This window comes from Colias croceus, chromosome 23, assembly GCF_905220415.1.
Source record: "Colias croceus chromosome 23, ilColCroc2.1".
NCBI lineage: Eukaryota > Metazoa > Arthropoda > Insecta > Lepidoptera > Pieridae > Colias > Colias croceus.
The window spans coordinates 2,813,353-2,835,376 of NC_059559.1; the positions used below are offsets into that span (position 1 = coordinate 2,813,353).

Consider the following 22,024-nt stretch of genomic DNA (forward strand, 5'->3'; position numbering starts at 1 on the left):
CAAGCTAACCACAATTAAATTTACGACTCTCAACTCCACGCCCCATAATGTAAGTAGTTTATTTAGCCTAGAATTTTATGTCTGTGGCATTTATAAATTTAATGGACTGACGAAAGTCAATCTATTCTGTAATATTCTCAATTTTATCCGTATTTTTTCAATTAATCCCTACTAGTGGTCCGACCCGGCTTCGCCCGTGGTACATATTTCGGAATAAAAGGTAGCCTATGTCCTTTCTTGGGTTTCAAAATATCTCCATACCAAATTTCATGCAAATTGGTTCAGTAGTTTAGGCGTGATTGAGTAACAGACAGACAGAGTTACTTTCGCATTTATAATATTAGTATGGATTCTGAATCTGTTTGACTGCCTTGTTCGGCCTTGTCGGGCCTTGTTGTGGCCTTGTTTTACTTATCTGTATTCTGTTCATTTTTCATCCCTCTTGTAGTTGTTTTTATTATGATTTATGATCTGTCAATGTCAAAGAGCAATATTGTCAAATATTCTAACCACAAGAATCGTAAATTCTTTAAATTATTATACAAATAATTATTATAATGCGGTTAAATTCACTTGTATATCATTGAAACATCTCTTACTATAAAAATCCAGCTTATTTATATTACGGTTTAGTCAGAAAACCAATATGCTACCCGTTCTCTTAATGATGAATCGAATGTCCAGGCGAAGACGATTAGTAAAAACACAACAAATCGAAAAGAAACCAGCTGAGAAAGAATGTTGTAGAACGTGTTTAAGCACTGAAAACTTAACAGCGATATTCGTTAGTAGAGATATGAAGAAAAAACGATCTGACGATCTTAAACTCGTAACTGGCTTACAGGTATATAAAAGTAGTTATATATTTTATAAATTCAAGCAATATTTTTAAACAGTATATATTTTTAGACTGGGGTTTCTTTAGTTGACTGCCGCACGTATTATAGGTTTTTTATGGAAGGGGAGGGGGGAGGAGGAGGGGGGGAACCTCCCCCCAAAAGGGGAAAGTTAGGAAACCAATAGTTTTGGAGAAAAATCATCAATTTTCCTATTCTAACCTCAAAATGTATGGAATTGGTGTAAAATCATTTTAACTAAGCATTAGACGATAATAACAAAAATTCTACGATACATAAATAAAATACAAACAAGTTGTGTAAACCTACATAGTTTTTTTTATTTGAGTGGGAATCACCCTAAAGTCGCATCTGGCACTGGTGCGGCAGTTCAAGAGTTAACCTAACACGCTCGTCGCTTCGCTCCTCGCTACCTAATTGGATATTAAAAATAAAAGTTTCATAAGTTTTTAACCTACGTAGATTTTTTTTTTGTTTTTGAGTAGGAATTGCCCTAAAGTCGCTTCTGGCATTCTCTATAATGTACAGTTTAGCCAATATTTGTGTTCATAAAAAGTTGTACGGCAAAGTTGTACATATGTCTTAGCGATAAGACCGCCTGTTCTGCTCAACTGTGTCTATTTATTTTATATATTTACTCTTGTAATTTTTTTATTTATTGGTGCACAATAAAGTATTTTTGTTTGTTTGTTTCTTTGTACCGCGTTTTTAACGTGTATACTGTATAGGCTTCAAATTATCACACTAAACATAATAATTTTTGAACTATCTTTCAGATTCAATACAATGATGGGTTATCACAAAAAATGTGTACCAAGTGCGTAGAAATTATGAAAATTGCATTAAAATTCAGGAACACAAGTCGCAAAGCACAAAAGACACTACTAAATATGAATCCAGATAAAGTTATTCCCCGAACTGATATTTTCACTTCTAAAGTGCAAAAAGTTGAGGTTGACGTACTTGATAATGATTGCGCTTATGATTATTATCAAGATGACTTTCAAAATGCTGATTACGAGCCTTATGAAGAACCTAAGAAGTTTAGACAGGTATGTAATTCGTATTTCGTATTATTATAATATATTACACATGTAATATATATATCATTTTAAATTATATTTATTTTTAATTATTTTTTTTTTCTCTCTGTCATTATTTCTACCTATATCATTTTTTTTTGTCTGTTGTCTTTTTAATTTTATTTAACTTAAACACCACCTATCTCATTCTATTGCTTAAATCTAATCCTATCCAAAGGTTGCCTGGAAGAGATCGCTTGAAAGCGATAAGGCCGCCTATTTAACATGTGTACCTATCTTATATGTTTTTCTCTTATCTTCTGTACCATGTATGTGTTAAATAAAGAATTAAAATAAATAAATAAATAATTATTTTATAACTTGCTTTCCACGCACAGGTCTCAACTCTCAAGCTATATGTAAATACAAATTTGAAGTAAAACCATGCAGTACTTTTTGAGATTTGCCTGGACATACATACAGACTTTATTTTTGGCTTTGGTATCTATTGTAGATCACGCCCCAAGTATTATTTTAAAAAATATTCAATGTACTGTTTTGCCTTTCCTATGATTTTATTATAGATATGACTAGCTGTGCCTATGATTTTACCCACAAGCCTCCATTTCTGTTGGTCTTATCATGAGGATATATTGCTTAAAGCCTACTAACACTGAAATAATTCTCTTAATTGGACCTGTAGTCAGTGCCAGTGTAAGGGCCATTGACACCCTGGGCGAAAATATTGTGCGCCCACTTGAGGTGTTCTGAAAGTTTGCACCAGGAGAGGCAACTTCAGACCTTGGCGCCCCCCAGAATTTGTCGCCCTGGGCCATCGCCCCCTCGATATAATATAGCCTATAACCTTCCTCGATAAGTGAGCTATCTAACACCGAAAGATTTTTTTTAAATCGGACCAGTAGTTCCCGAGATTAGCGCGTTCAAACAAACAAACAAACTCTTCGGCTTTATAATATTAGTATAGATTTGCCAACTACCAAGTTATTGTGATGTGCATCATATCTAAATGAGTTTATTACTTTTTTAACATAATTTTGTAATATTATATTTTATTAGTTAAATTTAATAGAGACTTTAATAGAGAGCAGTGGTGGCTCAGTGGTGAGACCTCGGACTTCGAATCGATAAGTCCGAGGTTCGAGACCAGGCGAGCGCGCAGGAAATAAATTGATTTTTCAATTTATCTGCGCATGTTGTAACATCACCACTGCTCGAACGGTGAAGGAAAACATCGTGAGGAAACCGACATGTCGAAGAATTAAAAAGTTCGACGACATGTGTCATCCGCCAACACGCACTTGGCCAGCGTGGTGGATTATGGCCTATACCCTCATAGGAGGCCCGTGTCCCAGCAGTGGGAACGTATAATATGGACTGATGATGATGATGATGATGATGAATAGAGACTAGACATACATATATGAGTGACCAAATTATGAATGTTTCTTTCCAGAAACCCACAATAACAAAGAAGAAAAGAGACAAAATACCAACAGCTACATCATATAAATGCAATACATGTAACAAGGAGTTTAGAATGAAAGCAACATACAAGGCACATATGAGGTTTCATACAAATTATTGTGTGTGTGAGGTAAGAACTTTTTTGTCTTAGTGTAAAAAAATCTAAGTAACAAGTGATAACTGCGTTAAAAACAACCGACTTCAAACTTGCACTTGCAAAATTTACAAATACCTACAGACAAAAATGCGCATAAAATAAAAACTACTGGGCCTATCCGAATAAAATTTTTATGGGACCAATTCGACACCATCCCGCATCGAACAAAAAAAGAATCACGTAAATCTGTTCAGAAACCTCGGAGTAATCGGTGTACATACATAAAAAAAAAAACATACCGGCCGAATTGATAACCTCCTCCTTTTTTTTGAAGTCGGTTAAAAAGATAGGTATGTATAATAACGGAAATTGCCATAGTAGTTAGACATCGCCGTATTAGACTAGTAGTGTTAGGTATTTTCGAAATTCTGTCATGGCAATACCGTCACGTATGGAGTAAGGCGACCATTATAGTAGGTATCTTTGAATCTTACCAAAGACGTTTCACTTCTAACACTTGTTTTTTTTCATTGATTTCTGGTTGATGTCGCTTTTATATAAAGATTGTTTGCATTTATCCAGAATATCGCTATCTACAATAAGTGTCTCATAAATTACAATGGCATAATTTACTACTTTTACATGAAGTCTCTTAAAAGTCGAGTGAATTTATAAAAATGGCCTTAAAATTCACCATTCACGCTCCACCCAGTCGTGCGGCAAGCGCTGTCGCAACAACAACCAACTGCAAGAGCACAAGCGCGCCCGCCACGGACTCGGCCGCATTACGCATACGCAAGTGCGCGTACTGCGAGTACAGCTCGGCTACCAAAGAGGCGCTTACCATTCACGAACGACTTGTAGATACTTATAATATAGGCAGTTTAGTGTGTTTTTAGTTGTAACTTTTGTAGGCGCGTTGAGAGTAATATTTCAAGGGTCCGTCATGGCAAGTAAGGCGACGATTATAGTATCTTTGGATCTTACCAAAGACGTTTCACTTCTATCACTTGTTTTTTTTTCATTGATTTCTGGTTGATGTCGCTTTTATATAAAGTAATTAGATTGTTTGCATTTATCCAGAATATCGTTATCTACAATAAGTGTCTCATAAATTACAATGGCATAATTTACTACTTTTACATGAAGTCTCTTAAAAGTCGAGTGAATTTATAAAAATTAAAAATGGCCTTAAAATTCACCATTCACGCTCCACCCAGTCGTGCGGCAAGCGCTGTCGCAACAACAACCAACTGCAAGAGCACAAGCGCGCCCGCCACGGGCTCGGCCGCATACACAAGTGCGCGTACTGCGAGTACAGCTCGGCTACCAAAGAGGCGCTTACCATTCACGAACGACGGCACACGGGCGAACGGCCGTACATTTGCGATCACTGCGGTGCGACTTTTCACAGACGGTCGAACCTGGTACAGCATATTGCTATTCATCTGCCGGAGAAGAACTTTCAGGTGGGTTGTTATTAAAAGGATTATTTAATGTTTTATGCTATATGAAATAAAAGTTTTTCCCAACGCAATAATTTGTGCTCACTTTCTTATTAATGAAGGTTTGGAAAAGATTGCTGCCTAGTGATAAGGCTGCCATTTTTCATACATGTCTCTGATTTTTTTTTTATGTTCTAAGTACAGTGTTTGTGCAATAAAGATCTATCTAAAAGAGTTATTTAAGAAGTGGTTGGAAAAGAGTGAGACAGACAGTCGAGTCTTTGGCTTTTTCAAATTATGTCCAGTAACTAGTAATACCCTTGTTTTTTATGTGTAACTTGCATTTAAAATATATTTTGTTTATTTCTCAACTAGAATTGAATGGGAAAAATTTGTGAGTTAGAATTCATACATAAAAACGCTATACATAAATACTTATGTGTTCTTTGTGATTTTTAATCTATGTCAATTTCCTAACAAATTTTTCCTTATCTGATGGGATCAGTAGTGAATTAGCTGATTACTTCGAGCTAGGAATCTTTTTTTTTTTCAAATAAATTCGTTTAGTAGTCCTTTCAACAATAATAATAAGTTTTTTATATCTCATTTTCAGTGTGACATGTGCCCAAAGCGTTTAAAATCCAGAAAGTTCCTCCAAATACACAAACACAATGCACATACAGGCAAAAGGTACGGCTACCTCTGTCCAGTGTGTGACCATCGCTTCGAAAAGCCGAACAAAGTCAGGGCGCACACTAGGCGTGTACATGGTCTGCCTGATGATCAACACGGGCCAATAGTTAGAGTACAGTTGTGAAATGATTAAGAGGAAGAGAAAGGAGTTTGAGAAATATATTGAACTAGCTGTGCTCCGCGGTTTTACCCACAGTGCTCTGCTCCTGTGGGTGTTAACGAGATGATATATAGCCTATAGCCTGCCTCGATAAATGGGCTATCTAACACCGAAAGAATTTTTCAAATCGGACCAGTAGTTCCCGAGATTAGCGCATTCAAACAAACAAACTCTTTGGCTTTATAATATTATTATAGATAAAAGAGAATATAAATAAATAATAGATGGAAAAAAGTCGATTGAGAAATCGGAAAGAAAAGCATTTTGGAGCAGAACGAAGAGCCAGTGATAGAAAGAAATGGAAGACCATAGTCTGAGAAAGAAGAGTGAAGACAATAAAAGAATGGTCATAGACGAAAGAAGAAATCGATTGGGGAAAGATAAAGAAGAGCATAGATTGAGAAATATTAAGAATAAAGAAGATTGAGAAATTATATTCAAAGAATATAACTAGTTTGAGATTTCAATCACATAGAAAAACCAGGGGTAGAAATAGAGACGACGATCATTGAAATAAATGGAGTGTGTGTACTTATGTACACGCGTTAGAAGTTATACTTCTTTAGCGTATGGAAAAAATACTAGAATATACAACTTGAATATAGTTGTCAATTTTCATACCCCCTAGAACTAACTTCATGCTGTTAAATTTAGGTGTCGGTGTGCGCGCGCATCGTAAAAATTCACTCTCATCATTTTTTTCCATCGCGCCAAAAGAAGTATAACTTCAAAAATAAAAGATCAACATGCACCCATTGAAGATTACAATCGTGAAATAATTGACAAATAGAAGAGAAAAGGGCCTAGATGTCTCACTAAATGTATAGTGGTCAATTTTATTGTAATTATGGTGATAAATGTTTGTATTTTTAGTGTAATATTAAAGATTGTTAATGATAATTTTTTCATTGCACATAATCGTTATTTTTATGAACACACCAAAAAACAACTCCTATTATATTTTTGGAAAAAAAATCTGCTGAAATTATTTTATTTTTATACTACACTAGCTTACCGCCCGCGTCTTCGCCCGCTTTGTCTAAAACCTAATAAATGATATACTAAAACCTTCCTCTTGAATCACTCTATCTATTAAAAAAAACCGCATCCAAATCCGTTGCGTAGTTTTAAAGATTTAAGCATACAAAGGGACATAGGATACAGAGAGCGACTTTGTTTTATACTACATATTATATTATATCGTGAATATGTACCACGGGCGAAGCCGGGGCGGACCGCTAGTGATTACATAAAATAATAAGCTTCAGAAAGTTTAATAACTCGTATCATCACTATGAGGATACGATTTATTAAAGTTTCTGAAGCTTATTATTTTATGTAATCACTAGCGGTCCGCCCCGGCTTCGCCCGTGGTACATATTCACGTTTTCTCTACATAAGAACCATCCTCGAACTTCAAGGAATATTATAAAAAAAGAATTAACGAAATCGGTTAAGCCGTTCTCAAGTTATGCGCTTACCAACACATTTTGGGATTCATTTTTATATTATAGATTTAAATTAAATGGAATTTATAAATGACTGCTACAAGATCGAATTTAGTGTTTATTATTTGTCTTTTATTTGTATTCTCAAAATTAGTAATATGAAATAAAATATGTAAGTTAATTATTTAGTTAACATTGATTTATTATCATACTAGTGGTCCGCCCCGGCTTCGCCCGTGGTACCTACATGTTTAAACTATCCTATCTCTCAAGTTGGATCGAACTGCAAATGGTGTGCGAATTTTATTATAATCGGTTAAGTGGTTTAGGAGTCCATTGAGGACAAACATTGTGACACGAGATTTATATATATTAAGATAGAAAATCTAGTCAAGTTACTTATAAGCTATTTCGTACTTTATAATATAAATAAATGTTTAATAAGTATAACTTTACGTTTTATTTACCTGTATTTTCTAATTCCTTCTTATCCTAGCGACCTAGCCTAGACTTTAGAATGCTTTCGACAAAGATTCATATAGTTTTGTTTTGGGTTACAACATACTTAAATGGCGAAGACTTCCATTTAAATCATCGCTATTATCTATACATACTCTAAACTAATATTATAAAGAGGAAAGGTTTGTAATTATGTATGTATGGTTTTCACGCATAAACTACTGGACCGATTTTAAAAATTCTTTCACCATTAGAAAGCTGCATCTTCATTGAGAAACATAGGCTTGGTTTTATCCCGAAAATCCCACGGGAACGGGAACTATGCGGGTTTTTGTTTGAAAACGTAAAATACACCAAATTGTTAATCCATATTTCCATACTAATATTATAAATGCGAAAGTAACTCTGTCTGTCTGTCTGTTATTCAATCACGCCTTAGCTATGTATTAAATTTGGTATAGAGATATTTTGATACCCGAGAATGGACATAGGTTACTTTTACCCCGGGAAATAGGATAGGTTTTGTGTGAAATCCCACGGGAACGGGAACTATGCGGGTTTTTCTTTGACTGCGCGGGCGAAGCTGCGGGTGGAAAGCTAGTGGTTTATAAATTTCAAAATCTTTTTTTTTGTTTATTACTTTTCCAATAGACATGTATCCATAGGGCCTATCGCCTATCGGGCTACCCAAGGGCATCCTGAATTGACAACATTTCAAAATTTTAAGCTACTTATTTTTTTATTTTAATGAAAACTAGATCAAAAATTATGATACATGTATTTTTTTCTTTTTATAAATATTGAAGTTTTCATTCATCTTTTTGAGTTTTAAAATCATCTCATTCTAAAATGTCGTAAACGCCAAATGACGTCGTACATACGGAGGAATACATTTTTTCCTTTGCTACATACCTAGTTTAAATTTAAAAAAAAATCTTGACAGTTGACATTTTGGCACATTTGTCACTTTGATTCGTCAAGCTTTGTTTACATTGTTATTTGTTGTTTGCTGATCCAAATTTTGAACAAAAGAAACTTATTCACAAGTACTGATGATGATGACTTTATGCAGGATTTGCTAAGGGATGCTGAAAATTTATGCGAAATAAATATACTATCCCAAAAACGTTGGAAAGTGATAAATAAATACAACTTTTAAGTAAGTAAACAAAGTCTTTTATTTCAAGAAAATTATGAACACTATAGGCACTATTTGTATAATAAAAATAAATTGGTCCAACTCCAATCAAACAAACATCACGCTAATGAGATTAAATTAGAAAACCAAAACACAATAACACGATTTAAAAGTTTGTTTACATGAATAATTCACAAAAATGACATTAATATGAAATTTGACACATGCCATACCCTGTAAATGTCAGTGATAGTTTTTTTTTAACTTTTTTTAAATTAGGCTAAGGCGCATTTTTATTCCTCCGTATGTATGACGTCATCATCACATTTATCGTTTTTATTTAATTTCTCTTAAAATATGCGATTAAAAAATGAAATAATTTTTTTTCTGTAATCGCAAGAGCAAAATAAAGAAACGGTTTTTTTCTTTCATGGCCTTCTAAAAAATGAAATGTTGTCAATTGTCACCAGTCACTGTCAAGTGTCAGCGTGGTGTCAGCACTCAGCTGTGTCAGCTGTCTTGTCTAAGGTCGATGCTTGTTTGTGGTAGTGAACGCACGTGTTATTGAAAATTTTTTCATTTTAGTTTTCTATTTGGCGTATATTTCATTCAAGCTACGATTTTTCTTTGTTTTTGTTGGTGGTGGTTGTAGTGTATCGTGTTTAGTGGTAAGTAATCTAATTTAAGTATGGATATCCCTCCGGATCCGCCGGATCCTCCTGATCCTAACGATTCTTCCCAAAATGTACAGACTCGCCTTCCTCAGAAAAGGCATTTAGACGATAATATATCAAACCTTACAAAATTAAAAAAAACTTCCGTGGATAATAATCCCATAGCGGCATCTATCCAGACAGTTTATACTCACCCTATGTTATCTGAAGGTGAAAGAAGGTATTCTGAAGCAGACACTGGTCCATTCCTTGTCCACTTAAGTAAAAATGAAACTGATCCTGCTTCTGGTTCAACTTTGAGATCTGTAAAGGTAGGCCAACTTTTAGTTACTAATGGTATTAAGAATATTAAACGTGATGGCATTAAAAAGATAGGTAGGAATCGAGTCTCTGTTGAATTCTCTAATGCTGATGACGCCAACAAGTTTTGCTATAATCCAATATTGAGTAATAACAATCTTACTGCCTCCATTCCAACCTATAATTTTTCTCGCATGGGAATAGTCAGAGGAGTTCCTACTGACATTTCCATGCAAGAATGTGTAGAAGCCCTAGAGATTCCCCAAGGCTTTGGAATCGTTCTAAAGGCCAGAAGACTCAACCGGAAAAGGAAAACAGACGAAACTACTGAATGGATTCCTACGACTACTGTTGTTCTTACTTTACAAGGACAAAAATTACCCGACAGAGTTTACCTTTATAAATCCTCCCTTATCATTGAGACATACCAACTTCCAACTATACAATGCCGGAAGTGCTGCAGGTTCGGGCATATTAAATCTCAATGCCGAGCAAAACCTCGCTGCTTCCGCTGCGCCAAGGAACATGAGGGCATTGATTGCAATGTTTCCGAGTCTTCCGCTACATGCATCAGTTGTTCAGGTTCCCATCTAGCTACTGACCCAGTTTGTCCTGAATACTCAAGACAAAAAAATATAAAACATATTATGTCTGAGGAAAGCATTTCCTATTCCGAAGCTTCCCTACGTTTCCCCATGTCCCGCAAATCCTTTGCTGATGCAACCCGTCAAATCCCTTCCTCTCCAATTACGTACTCTACTCAAAATCCGTCCTCTTCCCCTACCTCCTCCTCTTATAAGAAAACCGTTTTCTTTATGCCTCGCCCCAGAGCTCCTCTTGGAAAAGGCTATGATAAAGCAACCCATAATGACATTGTTCGAGATCCCCAACTAGAACCTCAAAATGGGTGTGCCTTATCAGGCACTACTCCAATTACCAGATCTCAAAGAGAGAGCAACGTCCTCATCTCCTGCCTGACATTCTTTTATGACATCATTAAAACATGTAGTGATGTCGACTTACCGCACAACGTGAAGGAAATGTTATTCAAAATTCTTGACACTATTAGATTAAATAATGGCTCCGAAGAGCCTGATACAATGGAATGCTAGAAGCGTAAGACCAAAGAAACATTCAATCATAAGCCTTATTAACGAATACGACCCTGTGATATTTGCCATATCTGAGTCGTGGTTAGTTCCTAAGACTCGTTTTACCATCCCTAATTATGTGTGCCTGCGCAATGACAGAGCCGACGGTTATGCCGGTGCTGCTCTCATCATTAAAAGATCTCTCCCTTTCTCCCAAATCCCTATTCCAAATCATAGTGAGGATATCAATGCTGTTGCAGCAAAAGTTTTTGATTTTACTGTTTTATCTATATATATCTCGAATCCTTGTTCCTCTTTAATCCCCGATTTGTACTATATATTGTCCTCTCTCCCCCGTCCTATTTTAATTTTGGGGGATTTTAATGCCCATCACACCTCATGGGGCTCCCATAAATCCGACCTATTTGCTGTATCTCTATTAGAAATGTTTGATGATCTCAACTTATGTATTTTGAACAATGGCTCCCCTACTCATATTGTTTTACCTAATCAAAATCCTAAAAGTGTTGTTGATTTGTCCTTGTCTTCCCCCTCCTTATCTCTGTCCTGTAATTGGTCCACTCTTCCTGATTCCCATGGGAGTGATCATTTTCCTATCCTCCTCTCCTTTGACCATAACATCCCCGAAGCCCTTTATGTTCCTTCTCTAAAATTCCACCTGTCTAAAGCTAATTGGTCTAATTATTCATACTCATTAGAGAATAAAATTAATCTTATTCCCCCTATTTCATTTAATAATGTATTGCTTGTTTATTCCCAGTTTGAATCCTCCATCCTTTCATCTGCCAATGCTAATATCCCTCAGAAGAAACCATGTCATTATAAACCCGCTACTCCTTGGTGGGATCAGGAATGTACAGATATTGTTCGCCAAAGATCTGATGCGGAAAAACTATACATTTCTAGTATGACACCAGAAAATTTCCTGAACTTTAAAAAGATTTCAGCTAAAGTGAAAAGAATCCTTAATTCCAAAAAGCGCTCCGGATGGCTCAATTTTTGCGAATCCCTCTCCCCTAAAACCCCTCCTTCTCTAGTCTGGAGACAAATTAAAAAGTTTAGAAAGTCATATTCCTCAATTTCCTTAACCTCTAACAATACTTCCGTTTGGCTAGATGAGTTCATAAATAAATTAGCTCCTTCCACCGTCCCTGCCTCTGACCTATTTCCCTCCTCACCTTCCTTCCTTCCTCCTACAAATAACCTTGATTCACCTTTTTCCATGGATGAGCTCTTATGTGCCCTTGATGGACTCAAAGACTCATCTCCTGGTATTGATGATATTCCCTACTCATTTTTAGTACAATCAACAGAAAAGACTAAGGTATTCTTTCTTAATTTAGTTAATTATTTCCTCTCCACCGGCTTCATTCCTCCTTCCTGGAAAACCCAAATTGTAATCCCTATCCTTAAACCAAACAAGAACCCATCAGATCCAAACAGTTACCGCCCAATTGCCCTGTCCTCCACTTTATGTAAAATAACAGAAATTTTATTAAAAAACCGACTAGAATGGTTTGTTGAAAATAACAATATCCTTGCTAAATCTCAATTTGGGTTTCGCAAGGGCTTTAGCACTTTAGATAGTATTGCTATCCTCACTACTGACATCCAAATTTCCTTTAAAAAAAAACAGTTCCTTGCTGGAGTCTTTCTGGATATTGAAGGTGCTTATGACAATGTTATTCTTCCAATACTCAGGCAAAAATTGCACCAGCTGAGTATCCCCGAGAGGTTAACGAGGTTCATATGCAATCTTCTTATGTGCAGATCAATCCAAGTAAGAGTTGATGGATCCTTAAGTTCTCCTAGATCCATCTGGAAAGGTCTCCCGCAAGGATCTGTGTTAAGTCCCCTTTTATATAGCTTGTACACCTATGATTTGGAGTCATCTGTAAATAGTTTTTGCAACATCCTACAATATGCCGATGATATTGCATTATACTGCAGTTCATCCTCTATGTCTGAAATAGAATGTAATTTAAATAGTGCGCTTTACTACCTACATGAGTGGTTACATCCGCATGGCCTATCTTTATCCGTCTCAAAAAGCTCTTGTGTTATTTTCACCCGCAAAAGATTAGTTCCTCCTTTAAACCTTTTTTATAAAAATGATCCCTTCCCTCTCCATGATAATGTAAAATTTTTAGGAGTATATTTAGATACCAGAATGACTGGTTTAGTCCATTCAAATTACATTGCTGGGAAATGTGAGAAAGGCGTTAACGTTTTACGTGCGTTGTCTGGAGTTAGCTGGGGCGCGCACCCTTTCTCTCAGAAGCTTCTGTATAATGCTGTGGTCCGTAGCCACTTTGATTATGCGTCATTTTTATTGGAACCAAGTAATAAGTCCGGCAATCAAATTTGGGATAAAATCCAATCTAAATGCTTAAGGATTATTCTAGGTGCTATGAGATCCACAGCAATTAACGCCTTGCAAATAGAATCCGGTGACCCCCCTCTTCATTTTAGGAAACAGTACTTGTGTGATAGATTTACTTGGAAACTTTTTCAAAATTCTTCCCATCCTCTCCTTGCTAGATTACAAATTTTACACAGTTTAGTTGACAATAATTCATCGTTCCCCCTCTTAAAATCCTACTCATTTATTTTAGCATTACCCTATACTTTGTATAAATCCCCCTCCAATCCTATCTTTTGCTCTCCTTTTGAATCCCTTCTTTTTCGCCCGAATATTGAATTTTTTAAAATTTCAAAACAATCCCCCGACGCCAATCATAAATTCAACAGCATTTTAGCTGAGAATTGGAGTGGATGGACTCCAATTTTCACTGATGCTTCAAAAACCTCTGATAGTGAAAGTGTGGGTATAGCTGTCTGGATGCCAAAATTTGCCATCATGTTGTGTCGTAAATGCCCACCAGTAACATCTACCTTTGTGGGCGAGGCTTTAGCTCTGTTAGAAGCGGTACTCTACGTCCTATCTCATAAACTGACTAAATCGATTATTTTCACAGACTCCAAAAGTTGTTTACAGGCATTGACTTCTAATCAATTTCGGTCAAAGGTGAAATATCCTGTAATTATTAAATTAAAAGAAGTCCTGTTAGAGTGCAAAGAAAATGATATAGATGTTACCTTGGCTTGGATTCCTGGACACAGTGGTATCACAGGTAATGAGTCCGCTGACTGGTGCGCTAAAGCAGCCATTAATATATCATCAGAGACTCATGACCTTACTTACTCACACGACATTGTTGCTCTTGCGCGCCCTAGACTTTTTGAAACATGGAAGGATTTTTGGTCTACGTCAAGTAGAAGTAAGGGCAAATTCTACCGCTCTATACAAAATGGGATCCCTCCAAAACCATGGTTTTTTAAATATAAGGACATCCCCAAATGTGTTACCTCTACGATCTGTCGTATTCGACTAGGCCACGCAAGTACTCCAGTGCATCTAGCTAAAATCAGGGTGAGGGACAACTCAATTTGTGAATGTGGCATTGATGAAGCTGACCTGGACCATATCTTTTTTAACTGTACAAAGAACTCTTCCCTATATGATAACCTTCCCCCTACCGTTCCTCGTCCTACTAACATGAAATCCCTTCTCTCATTAACTAGTACTCGATTTGTTTATGTTATCTCTAAATTTATTATTACTAACAAAATAAAACTATGAATATTTATCAAGCGTCCAAATATGGTAGATTTTAGATTTTATGTTATAATTTGTACATAATTAGTTTACTGTTCGTCCTTTATAACAATTAAATTAACTTGGTGTTGGTAATTTCTATATATTGTGTGTGTCTTTTTTTTTGTTGTAGATATCTGCGCTTGACTGATACATTCGAGCTTCTTATAAATCTATGAGATGTAAAACTATCCACAACGTGACATTGGCAAAATTGTGGCAACGCAGCACTGCCATTCATAAAATAAAATTGAATTGTCTTGTCTAATTTTGGTTTCTACTTTCTGTGTTTTGACTTTTGGTTTGTTGATTGTTCTCAACTCTTTGAAAATTGGGAGGTTTAAATTAGTTTCAACGTGGTTCAACACAATTAATATGAGCAGCAAGGTGTCTACTGATAAATTAAACAAATTCCTCAATGCGTTGGACGCGGTCAAACAAGATTGTACTTGCGGCGTTTGTTCGAAATTATGTGTTAAACCAGTATGTCTAAGCGCTTGTTTTCATTACATATGCGCGGAGCATTTTGAAAACTTAAAACAATGTCCCACATGTAATATGCCTCTAGAAGGTTGTTCCGCATATCCTGGCAATGATTTAGCTAATTGCATAGAATCTGCGAAAGAACTCGACGAGATATTCCAAAGTTGTAGGCCTCAAGATTCAAAACAAGTTGTATCCGTAAAAAAGCGCGGGAAAGTCACAGACGAGGTTCAATCGGGTAAAGAAAATATGAAAGTACTGAATAAAAACACTCCAGATCGTGAGTTTAAAAAGCCGAAAAGTAAATCTGATTTGAACATATCAATATCGTCAACTGCAAGCTCGAAAAAAGGTATCGAAAAGAAGAACACTAAAGGTGAAACGAGTCTTCACGTAGCATGTAGACTGGGTAAAATTGATACAGTATTGGACTTATTAAATCAAGGGGCCAATTCTAACACTAAAGATAATGCTGGGTGGACACCGCTCCATGAAGTAGTACAAAATGGTAAATTAGAAATTGTTAAAGCACTCTTACAGTTCAACACGCTCATTAATGTACCAGGGCCAAGCAATGAAACACCATTGCATGAAGCTGTGAGATATAATCGTAAGGATATAGCTGCCGAACTTGTCAAACATGGAGCGGATATGTACGCACGGAACTGCAAAGGTGAAACTCCAGTACAATTGGCGTCAGAAGACATGAAAGCCATTTTGCTCGATGCTGCTGAAAATTTACTACAAACGCAAGGCTTCAATGTAACTTTAATAGCAAATGCACATTCGGAATTAGATTTCGAAGATATGAGAGTGTTCTGTGTGTCACAATTCAGGACAGTGACTAGTAAGCTGAAAATATTAACGAAACATCATTCTAATTTGCATTTGGAGACGAAATTCACAGCAAAAGTCACTCATTTGATTGTGGATGTGGATGACGATGTATGTCCATCTAGTGTGGATGTTTTGCAAGCCATTGTATACGGTGTATGGGTGATATCTTCCAAATGGGTTACGAAATCATCGGAACAAATTCTCAAACCATTCCAAGATTACGAAGTGAAAGGCGTTGGAAGTAAACTGTATAATGGACCGAAAAATTCTCGTTATAACAAATACAAGCAATTGCCAAGCATTTTCAACGGCTGCCACTTCTACTTACACAATTTTATTAGTAAGTACGAAATATCAAAAACGTTAGTACTAACGAAGGCGGTATTAACAAAGCTAATAATAGACGCAGGTGGTATAGTTCTACGGAGAGTGCCGAACCCAGAATTGATACCAGAAGCAGAGAAACTTGTTCCGTATCATGCTAAGAAAGGTGGGAAGCTGGAGATATGCTCTCACTATATTATTTTTAAGGATATGTACGAACCAATGTATAATATGGCTCATGTTAAAGCTTTGCCAGTTGGCTGGTTGATAGAATGTATAGAGAAATATGAATTATGTGAACCATAGCTTAAGTAAAAGAAGTTTAGATTACACCGATCATCTAGTTTAAGATGAAATATTTTGATTTGTGCAGATATATTAAGATGTTTATATCCTGTGTACATTTATTAAAGGGAAACAGTTATATTGAAGCAATTCCTTACGCAATAATCGATCAAACTATATATGGCACAATCTCAATCAAGAAGATGACAATGCACTGAATTTTAAACTGGTTACTCACCTACCTGCAGCAGGGGCAATATTGGAATTGCATTAATTGGCTCCTTAATTGTGATGTGTATAGGCAAGCAGGGGCAATTTAGAGAACAGCTTATATTGCTCCAACTGCTGTGCAACAGAGATTGTTCCAATGCCCCTGTGGTAGTTACGTGACTAGCCAGCCTTAATTGAGTATCACTGTGTAAAATGATGTTTTATTGTTATAATATTATATTGTCATATAAAAAAAATGTGTGCCTGTACTAACTACTAGTGTACACACATAAGAAGTGAAACTTCTTTATGACCTTATTTTTCAAAAAAATAATTTACTATATGCAACTTTACAGAAATACGTCGAATCACGCGTGGTAGGGATAAGAAAAAGATGGCGCGTAACGGAAAAATGTCACGCGTAACGAAAAAATGTTACACTAAATTTATTTCCAACCCCGATAAAGAAGTTTCACTTCAAAAATCAAAAATTATGTTAAGTAATACTTGAAGCCCTGTAACAAGTATTATTTTTATTTGTAGTAGGTAAGTAAGTAGGAATATTGTTTTATGAAATTAGTATGTCTAATTTATTTATAATGTATTTCTGTGAAAATTTCAGTTATTTTTTTATTTAATTCACTGGTTTATGTGTAAATTATTATGATTTTGTCCATAGTATTTAATAAATCTTTTTACTTATTAAATACGAAGCAAATTAGTATGGATTTAAAATATTGTTACTTTTATTATAAGGAAAATAAATATTTTTTTATACATTCATTGACTTTTTTTATTTCTTTTTATACTTCTTACTTGGAAGGAATTCTAAATAGACTTCTAAAATAAGGTATACCGAAACAAATACTATAATATAATATTTAATACTATAATTACTAACTTTTGGCACTTTAAATTGAAACATAATTTTTATATTATACTAGAACTAGACATAACTCACGAGACTTGCAACGCTAGTCCTAGAGAGTCCTAGTGAAAACTAAATGAATATCAGTGCAGTAGTTATTGAGTTTAGATAGAGTACGGACGCAGCGGAGGGCTATATTTTATAGTATGTACTAAATGAATGCTGTCCTTAACCACCCTTAACTACTTTTGTATGCATTATACATATACAGTGCTTTTAAAATGTTGGTTTATCGTTTCTGTTATTTTCTTACCTTGTCAAATAGACACGTATCTTACATTAATAAACGTCATCATAATGATTAAATATGACATACTTATGTCAATGTCAAACGAGAATGTTTCCAACCAATGTTTGTTTGGAAAATGAAATGCAAAAGTTGTTTAATTATGTATTAATGTAAAAGATTTAACAGTTGCATATTAATAATTATTCGAAGGTAATTTCTTAAGGTATTATATAATAAGAATGCATCCATTAAAATGCTGCAGATTGTGTATAAATAGTCAAAACTTATACCCTATATTTATGTACCCGGAACACAGTGAAAAATACACTAATATTATATTAATTGCTACAGGAATTAAGGTACGTATCTTGTGTGTATATATTTAACATAAGTTTTAGTTATCGACTATAACATACATAAATAATAAGCAAGAAAATTTGGGTATAGTTTTTGTTTGTAAGTCACAGATGTAAATAAAGACGCACGAAAATTTTAATGAATTGAAAAAACTATTCTTAATTTAAGTAATATAATTAATTAATTAATTATCTAGTTCTAAAGGAATAATTTATATACAATGAATAAAGTCAATATTTTTTCTTATAATATTTTTTGTAAGTATAATATTTATCTAAGTATATTATTATTTTCAGGTTGAATATAATGATAATCTACCTCAAGAAATATGTTCGAACTGTATCAGTTTTTTAAATGAATCCAATAAATATAGGAGAAAATGTGAAGAAATCCAGCAATTTTTACTAAATTACCAACCAAATGACACACTTCCCACTGTATTTACATTAAAATTCAACGAAAACGTAACAACAATAGATATTTTTGACGCCAACGACGATGACTTCAAGGAATTTGACGATAACATTACGCTGGACACGTTTCAAATCAACGAACACAAAGAAATGAGCACAGACGCAAAACCTATTATCGAAGAAACAGATAATATATTTGATAAGAAAAAACGGAGTGCTGTTCGAAAAAAAAATGTTGTGCGAACTTTGAGAGGTAAAACGGATAAAGAAGATAAGAGAAAAAAGGAGAGGGGGAAAGAAGAGATAGAGTGTGAATATTGCCATAAGATATTGACTTCGAAACTGTCGCTCCGGAATCATTATAAGATACACACTGGTTTTGATGTTGTTTGTGAGGTGCGTATTGGTTTTTTAATATCTTAGTTATATTTGAATTGTCCATAGTTTTCTTTCAAATATACAATACAATTATACAGGTTTTGATGTGAACCTTGTACTAATGCTATGCTATGGGTTGCTTATAAGTAGGGTAGTATATTATATACTTACAACTAGCTTACCGCCCGCGGCTTCGCCCGCTTTGCCTAAAACCCAATAAATTATATACTAAAAACTTCCTGTTGAATCACTCTAACTATTTATTAAAAAAAACTGCATCATATCCGTTGCGTAGTTTTGAAGATTTAAGCATACAAAGGGACATAGGGACAGAGAAAGCGACTTTGTTTTATACTATGTAGTGATGTGGCTAAATTATAAGTTTCTTATAAATATGTTTCTTTTTATGTAATGACCAAAAAATGTGTGCAGGGTCGAGCCATGTTCAAAAGGCTGTTATAAGTTTAGTCCAAACTAGCTTGTGTCACTCTAAAGTAATGTAGTTAACTAGTAGAGATATCTATATTGATCTTTTGGCAGTCATCAATAAAAAATATAGAAAAAAAGAGCGTGTGTCTCGAGCACCCGTGTCAGAAATGAAACTTCTTTGGTAAGCTGCAAAGATACCAAAATCGTTGCCTTACTCGATGACATGACGGTATCGCCATGAAGCGACATTGGAATTTTACTCTCAATGCGCCTAAAGAAGTTTCACTTCCAAAAATGTTTTGTCTTCATAAAATTAATTGAAATTATTTCATAATTACAGCATTGCGGCAAAAAGTTTATAACTCGCCGGCTTCTACTGATGCATTGTAGAGCCAAACATGGATATGAGAAGACGGACAAATGTTCGTACTGTGATTATAAAGCATCTAATGCTGAACAGGTTAAGGTATGTATGCATTAAAGACTTAATAAATAGCCATAAGGAATTTTTGACGTAATGGTTGATAAAAGTCTGCATTTTAGTTTTTTAATCAATATTCCCTTAGTTATACCAAAATATATACAATATATAATAAAATTAGAGTAAACGCTAAGACCAAAAGGAGCGGAGCCACGCGGGTGAAATCGCGAGGCGCAGCTGGTACCTGTAAAAATATATATATCAAAATCGGTCTGTATAATCTAAATTTACACAATATGTCATACTTTTATAATTCCAGATACATGAGCGTCTCCACACAGGTGAAAAGCCCTACGTATGCAATGAATGTAACGCCGGCTTCCACAGAAAGAGTAGCTATCTTCAACACATAGCTATACATTTGCCTGAAAAGACTGTTCAGGTATTTTTAATTCCTTTCTGTTGAGTATTTTTAAATTTCAAGAGTCAAGCGGTTATTACTATACTAAAAACTCCTAGAGCTTCAAACCCGCTCGAAAATTGTCCGAAGCAAAACTCTGCCTACACGTGCGTTCGGCAGAGTTTTCTATTTTCTATACAATAGACTGAACATTAATATCACGTAATAAGGTGTTAATTTCAACGAATGCATTATACAACACCACTCGTACTTTAGACCAGTTGTTTGTATTACGTCATTGATACCCTGAAATCTTCCTGAACCATGATCCTTATTTTATTCCAAGCGCAGTGAATATTAATTAACTTTCTAAGAAATAATTTGCTTTCTCACTCTAGTATCTAACAATGTTTTATAGACTGACATTCTCAAAAAGGAAGACTCAATTCCAGAGTATTTTTTATTGACTGTACCTTAACATCACAGTATAAAAAAGTTGAATTATTTAATCTGTTCCCCTTTCAGTGTGACCAGTGCCCCGCACGTTTTAAATCTGTTACCCTCATGCGCATACACAAGAACAGACATAGAGCGCCACAATACAGATACAAGTGCGGCGTCTGCGACAGCAGCTTCGCGAGGCGTCGTAACGCGGCGAGGCATCTACAGCGAGTGCACGGTGTTGCGCCGGACCATCATATACATAGACACAATATACATTAAAAGTTAAAACTACCCGTGTTTTATTTGAAAAACGAAAAAGTGTTTTTTTACCTGCGTTTTATTTGAAAAGAAATTTTTTTCCTACAAATATACATTATTTCAACGTTTTTATTGTCCCTAGATTTATGAAAAATGGACAAATTGGGTACCAATATCGAACATTATTTTAACGTCATTTTTTATAGCATTCGTTAAAATATAGTTAACAATATCGATCATGAAAAAATATTTCATTAGGTATTCGAAATAATGGCGTAGTGTCATTAATAACACAAGAATATTATTAAATTATCTTAGAGCATTACAATACATACAGATATAAGTGCGGCGTCTGCGACAGCAGCTTCGCGAGACGTCGTAACGCGGCGAGGCACCTGCAGCGAGTGCACGGTGTTGCGCCGGACCATCATATACATAGACACAATATACATTGAAAAATACCCGCGTTTTATTTTAATAAAGTTTATTTTGGTGTTTAAAGCAAGTGTGAGACATTATTTTTTTGTCAGTTTGCTATTTGCAACATAATTTTTATACAATTTATTTAACTTTTCAAGCATTTAAATAATCAATTGTCACAGATTACTAAACAGTTTATTAGTTATTCAGTTTATTTTGTCATGGCTTGCTTAACGTAACGTAATTACAAAGTGCAACAATTAAGATTTAAAAAAAAAATCTATATTGATTTAACCCATTGAGCCCCAAACGGCCTGATCGGTCCTTTCCTATTGTGTCTGTGGTTCCGGGGCCTGAGTTATTAATCCGTAAATAATGCAATAACAAATCTGTTTCTCTCTGCGCTCTATATGACAACACCAATTTGGATGAAATTAGAATGAAAATACTACAAGATCCAGAGTCAAAAATAGGCCACTTTGAAAAAAGAAAATCTTAAAGCTTGTAATAAGGGATGAAAGTCTATGCCTAAGTTTTGTTTGCTGGATTCAGGGAAATTCCAAATAAGTAATCGATACTTATATTATAAAGCTGAAGAGTTTGTTTGTTTGAACGCGCTAATCTCGGGAGCTACTGGTCTGATTTGAAAAATTCTTTCGG

At 35.1% G+C, this 22,024-nt stretch overlaps 4 protein-coding genes across 8 annotated transcripts; all 4 read left to right on the top strand.

Moving 5' to 3' along the window:
- Positions 1-493: 493 nt before the first annotated feature.
- LOC123702160 (zinc finger protein 585A-like) lies at positions 494-5,861 on the top strand. Of its 2 annotated transcripts, none has more exons than XM_045649833.1 (5): positions 494-844; positions 1,634-1,909; positions 3,354-3,494; positions 4,682-4,930; positions 5,520-5,861. In XM_045649833.1, exons 1-5 carry the CDS (start codon positions 647-649, stop codon positions 5,721-5,723), a joined length of 1,068 nt encoding a protein of 355 aa, XP_045505789.1. In that variant the 5' UTR covers positions 494-646; the 3' UTR covers positions 5,724-5,861. The 2 variants fall into 2 exon arrangements, with proteins under 2 accessions (XP_045505789.1, XP_045505790.1); XM_045649834.1 differs by lacking the exon at positions 494-844 and adding an exon at positions 983-1,066.
- Positions 5,862-9,334: 3,473 nt separating this feature from the next.
- Positions 9,335-14,806, top strand: LOC123702155. Of its 3 annotated transcripts, none has more exons than XR_006752816.1 (2): positions 9,335-9,472; positions 14,682-14,806. XR_006752816.1 is itself a non-coding variant. In XM_045649825.1 (2 exons), the coding sequence occupies exon 1, from the start codon at positions 9,493-9,495 to the stop codon at positions 10,888-10,890; it is 1,398 nt and encodes a 465-aa protein (XP_045505781.1). In that variant the 5' UTR covers positions 9,488-9,492; the 3' UTR covers positions 10,891-14,024; positions 14,682-14,806. The 3 variants fall into 3 exon arrangements, 1 of the variants encoding a protein (XP_045505781.1); XM_045649825.1 differs by lacking the exon at positions 9,335-9,472 and adding an exon at positions 9,488-14,024; XR_006752817.1 differs by lacking the exon at positions 9,335-9,472 and adding an exon at positions 14,031-14,323.
- A 34-nt stretch (positions 14,807-14,840) lies between these two features.
- On the top strand, positions 14,841-16,995 carry LOC123702150 (BRCA1-associated RING domain protein 1-like). Its single transcript, XM_045649812.1, has one exon. The coding sequence runs from the start codon at positions 14,924-14,926 to the stop codon at positions 16,496-16,498; it is 1,575 nt and encodes a 524-aa protein (XP_045505768.1). The 5' UTR covers positions 14,841-14,923; the 3' UTR covers positions 16,499-16,995.
- A 958-nt stretch (positions 16,996-17,953) lies between these two features.
- On the top strand, positions 17,954-21,405 carry LOC123702159 (zinc finger protein 32-like). Of its 2 annotated transcripts, XM_045649832.1 has the most exons (6): positions 17,954-18,203; positions 18,498-19,010; positions 19,762-19,887; positions 20,162-20,284; positions 20,768-20,853; positions 21,288-21,405. In XM_045649832.1, exons 1-6 carry the CDS (start codon positions 18,084-18,086, stop codon positions 21,397-21,399), a joined length of 1,080 nt encoding a protein of 359 aa, XP_045505788.1. In that variant the 5' UTR covers positions 17,954-18,083; the 3' UTR covers positions 21,400-21,405. The 2 variants fall into 2 exon arrangements, with proteins under 2 accessions (XP_045505788.1, XP_045505787.1); XM_045649831.1 differs by lacking the exon at positions 21,288-21,405 and having other exon boundaries at positions 20,768-20,975.
- The last annotated feature ends 619 nt before the right edge of the window (positions 21,406-22,024 follow it).